The sequence below is a fragment of the Silurus aristotelis genome (genome assembly GCF_946808225.1).
Source record: "Silurus aristotelis genome assembly, chromosome: 10".
In the NCBI taxonomy this organism is placed as follows: Eukaryota; Metazoa; Chordata; class Actinopteri; order Siluriformes; family Siluridae; genus Silurus; species Silurus aristotelis.
Window position 1 is genome coordinate 30,389,905 of NC_139583.1, and position 5,000 is coordinate 30,394,904.

Sequence of the window (5,000 nt, forward strand, 5' to 3'; positions counted from 1 at the left end):
TCCTCCATTCTTTTAATGGTCAGTGAAAGTGTTAATGTTATTAATGTAAATGAATGTAATCACCAGCTATACATACACTCTCATCCTCCTGACCCCTCTTCCCTGTGTGTGTGTGTGTGGTTGTGTGTGTGTGTGTGTGTGTGTGTGTGTGTGTGTGTGTGTGTGTGTGTGTAGGTGGGAGTCACTCTCTCGGCAGTATCCGGTGTCATCCTGTACCGCATCATCGTTTTTGCAGTGATGTCCATGAACCCTGACCACGAGGCCAAGGCAAATGTGCGTGTTACCGTGACGACCACAGCTGTCATCATCAACCTGCTGGTGGTCCTGGTGCTGGATGAGATCTACGGGGCTGTGGCAGCCTGGATCACAGAGCTGGGTCCGTCAGTGTGTGCACTGATTTATAAAGTTGTGTTTGGGAAGATGAAAATGAGGGATAAAGAAATAACATGATGTGATGTGATGAAAGTGTAGCCCTGTTTGTGTGTCTGTAGAAATTCCGAAGACGGAAGCGGCGTTTGAGGAACATCTGATCCTGAAAACGTTTCTCCTCAAGAGCATGAACGCTTTTGCACCTGTCTTCTATGTAGCATTTTTTAAAGGCAGGTAAGTCAGATTCTTATCCCTCATTCACACACACACACACACACACACACACACACACACACACACACACACACACACACACACACATCTGTAGTGCACACACCTGCTTTCACTTAGAGATGAAGCTCTTCTGGGAAATTTCAGGTTTGCAGGACGTCCTGGTGATTATGTGTACGTCTTTAAAGATTTCCGTATGGAGGAGGTAAGAACCCAAAGTTTTACGGTTCACTCCACCTGTGCTGTGCTGTGCATGGGCTTGAACACGGACGTCTGTGTGTGTGTGTGTGTGTGTGTGTGTGTGTGTGTGTGTGTGTGTGTGTGTGTGTGTTTCAGTGTGCTCCTGCAGGTTGCCTGATTGAAGTGTGTATTCAGCTCGGTATGATCATGTTAGGGAAGCAGCTCATCCAGAACAATGTGTTTGAGATCGCCATCCCGTGAGTTTTTTAACACACACACACACACACACACACACACACACACACACACACACACACACACACACACACACGTAATTTCCTCGTACACTCTAATTATGTGTGTGTGTGTGTAGTTAACAGATCACTAAATGAGAGAAGGGAAGAAATGTTTTAATGTATGTACTATAATCATATATAATAAAGTTGGATTAAATAACTGAACATCTCAACATCTTCAGCTCTTTATATTATTTTATATTATAACCCCAATTAAAAAAAAATTGGGACACTGTGTAAAATACAAATCAAACAGAATGCAATGATTTTCAAATCTCATAAACCCGTATTTTATTTACAGTAGCACATAGAAAACAAATCAAATGTTGAAACTGCGGAAATGTAACATTTTAAGGTAAAAATCAGGTCATTTCGAATTTTATGGCTTCAACACGTCTCAAAAAGTAGTTACAGGACCGTGTTTCCCACAGTGCAGCATCACATCAACTGTCCATATACATCTGGGAGCTGAGGAGACCAACTGCTGAAGTTTTGGGAGAGAAATGTTGTCTCATATGTGACTGAAACAGGAGTCTAACTGCTCAACAGTTCTGGGTTTCCTTTGTGGTGCAGGCAGGTCGATTCAGCACCTGCACTCTTCCACTATGCTGCAGTATGCAGTTAGCATTGTTTCAGCTTAAACATTTGATTTGATTTTGTTTATTGTAAATAGAATATGGATTTATTAGAATTGCAAATCATTGCATTCTGTTTTTATGTACATTTTATACACTGTCACAACTCTTTTTGGAGTTGGAGTTGTATTATGACATTGTGTATTCATGAGTAAACACACATTTTTGGATGCACACAAATGTGTATTAAATCACAGCACGATAATTGATATATTGATGATGGCACTTATATAATTATTCTCTGCGCCACTACAGAAAGCTGAAGAAGATGTATCGTAAATATAAAGAGGAGAAAGAAGGAGGAGAAAAGAAGAAGAAAGACAAAGATCCGAATCGGCCTCGACATCGCTGGGATTTAGATTACCAGCTGGAGCCGTATGAGGGTCTGAGTCCGGAGTACATGGAAATGAGTGAGTGTTTGATAACAGCCTCCATGTAGGAGATCAGATTTGTAATGAAAGGTCTGGGATGTGATACACACAGGGACTGGTGTCTGGACAGAGACTGTATATTTCTGCTATTGGTAATTGACGTTATTTCTGTTTGTGCTGCAGTTATCCAGTACGGCTTTGTGACGCTCTTCGTGGCCTCGTTCCCGCTCGCTCCCGTCTTCGCTCTGCTCAACAACGTCATTGAGATTCGACTCGATGCTGCAAAGTTTGTGACAGAAATCCGGCGGCCTGATGCAGTCAGAGCGAAGGAGATCGGTAGGAATTCATTTGGTCCATGTAGCAATACTCTCATCCAGCGTCAGTCCACTTTTATTTTATTCTCTCTGCACTGCATGCTGCATGTTTCCCATTGTTGTTTCTGGTTGCCATGGCAGTTAATTAGCAGCAATTGTTACTTTCCTACTTGTTTGAAACCTTCTGAATTCTCCTTTGTGTCTCATTTCTACATCTCATTTGTGCAGCTTTGATCATTACATTTTCCTGTTTTTGAGCAAATTCCTGCTGTGTTTGAGTGTGAACTCATCTCTGTCTGTTTTTCTTCAGGAATATGGTACAACATCCTCAGTGGCATCAGCAAGTTTGCTGTTATCACAAATGTGTGTAACAAACACAGACTTTCTGTTTCTTTTTATACAAAGTGTGTTCATGTTCAGATAGTACTTCACTGAGTTAAAATATTTTTATAATTATTATAATTATAATTATTATTATTATTATTATGATTATTATTATATTCTCATTGGCTCTAAGCGTTAGAGATGATCTACTTTATTTGTTAAGAATGATAAAATATCTGGTGCATTTTTATTACACAGATAGAATTATTGACAGAAATGTTCTAAAACAAATACTAAATTAGCACAGGTTTTTTACACAGTATGGCCAAAAGTATGTGGACTCTTGATTATCAAACTCCCATATAATTCTTCTTTAAACAATTTCCTTAAATGTAAAAAATAAATGTTATCGCCATTGGAACATGTTGTATGAAGGTATGAGTGGAAGAAACTACTCAACCTAACTAAACACCTATGGGAGGATCTGGCACTGACATCTCCACAGACCTCCTCACCACCACCAGTGCATGATCTCACTATTAGTCTTGTAGCCAAATGATCATTATCCATGCAGACACATCCCAAAATCTACAATTAAGCCTTCCCAGACGATTGGAAATGGGGCTGAATCTAAGTTTAAATATTTAACAAGCTCTTATGGAGGTGATATTTGAGGTGAACACGTTTGTCAGTGTCATGTATATTGTCTCTTATTTTAAATCTCTTTCTCAGGCGTTCGTTATTTCCTTCACGTCTGAGTTCATTCCCCGGATGGTGTATCAGTATCTGTACAGTGAAACAGGAACCATGCATGGTTTTATAGACCACACACTGGCTTACTTCAACACCAGCAACTTCAGACCAGGCACCGCCCCCAACAGCACACGCCTCGACCGGGAACTTCAAATCTGCAGGTGCACACGTCGACCCAAAATCCCAGGAAAACTTCATCACAGCAGTAACATTTACATCTTTTTCTTTTTCTTTTTCTTTTTCAGGTATAAAGATTATCGAGATCCCCCCTGGTCTCCTGAATCGTATCAGCTCTCGAAGCAGTACTGGTCTGTTCTCGCTGCCCGACTTGCTTTCGTCATCTTTTTCCAGGTCAGTAGATCTGATCTGAGCAGAAGTGTAACAAAACAGATCATTTCTGAAATACCTTATAAAAAACTTACAAAATATATTTTATAAAAATATACCTTACCTTAATGATATGATTATTCACAGAAAAAAAGGTTCTTCGAGGTTCCTCTGATGTTCTTTGATAGCTAAGAGTTTTTAGAGTACTAATATGGAACCCTGTATGAAACCGAACTGTTTAGTAGGGTTCTGTACAGAATTTTGAAGGGTTTCCCAAAAACAGTATTGAATTTAATAGTGTGTGCATTCAACAGAACATTTGTAGTCAGTTTGGGGAAATGAAAAGTTTAAGGTGTTTTATTTGCAGGTACAATTCCTGTAACAGACAACAACAGTGCATAAAATACACCATGACTACTGTATTGTTCCGTGTATAAGATGAAACTTTCTTTTTTAAATCATTAGACTAAAAATTGAGGGTCGTCTTATATACGGATAAATATGGTATTTACTGTTCAGCTAAATTTGGCTCCAACAAGATGAGATGTTCATTTTGCACATTTTTGTGTGTGTTTCAGAACCTGGCGATGTTCCTCAGTATGCTGGTGGCATGGTTGATTCCGGATGTTCCCCACTCTTTGAAGGACTGCCTAAAGCGGGAAAAGGCCTTGTTGCTAGATCTTCTTCTTAGCGAGGAGGTGGAGAAACAGCGACGGCATCCATTCCAGCATCAGGCCAATATCAACATAACAGTCAACACCTCAGTGGAGGAGACCATAGTAGATATCGAGCCAGACTGTAGAATCATTCAGCAGAGCCAGACAACTGAGAATGAGTTACAGTTGACAGACAAGGAGAACCTAGCAGGAGAGGAACCTAAATCTACCACTGTGGAACCAATTATTCCTGAAAAGGATCATCAGTCTCTTACTACATCAGATCCTCACTTAAATCAGTCTGTTCTTCAGGGTCAAGAAAACCTATTCAAATCACACTACCAAGACTTTAATCCGAAAGGACCTGCACTTCAAAATCTAGCCTCCAGGTCCAGGAGCCGCTGCCAAACCCTTCCACCCAGACAAAGAGGAGATGGACCTGGAGGTGGCTCAAGAAAACCAAGCCAATCCACTAGCTTTGTGCATTTCAACCAGAGCTTTTCTCAAAAAACCAGTGAGAACTTACAAAGAAGTCCCATTGTAC

The 5,000-nt window shown here is 40.3% G+C and overlaps 1 protein-coding gene across 1 annotated transcript in view; it reads left to right on the forward strand.

Annotated features, from left to right (window-relative positions):
- Positions 1–5,000, forward strand: part of ano2a (anoctamin 2a) — a 21,088-nt gene that overhangs the window by 14,374 nt on the left and 1,714 nt on the right. The window contains exons 16-26 of the mRNA XM_083553326.1: positions 1–18; positions 175–376; positions 492–603; positions 748–805; positions 937–1,037; positions 1,967–2,121; positions 2,266–2,418; positions 2,707–2,759; positions 3,453–3,634; positions 3,719–3,824; positions 4,379–5,000. The exon at positions 1–18 is cut by the window's left edge and continues 57 nt beyond it; the exon at positions 4,379–5,000 is cut by the window's right edge and continues 1,714 nt beyond it. Coding sequence (XP_083409452.1) covers positions 1–18; positions 175–376; positions 492–603; positions 748–805; positions 937–1,037; positions 1,967–2,121; positions 2,266–2,418; positions 2,707–2,759; positions 3,453–3,634; positions 3,719–3,824; positions 4,379–5,000 — 1,762 coding nt within the window. The remainder of the gene's footprint in view (positions 19–174; positions 377–491; positions 604–747; positions 806–936; positions 1,038–1,966; positions 2,122–2,265; positions 2,419–2,706; positions 2,760–3,452; positions 3,635–3,718; positions 3,825–4,378) is intronic.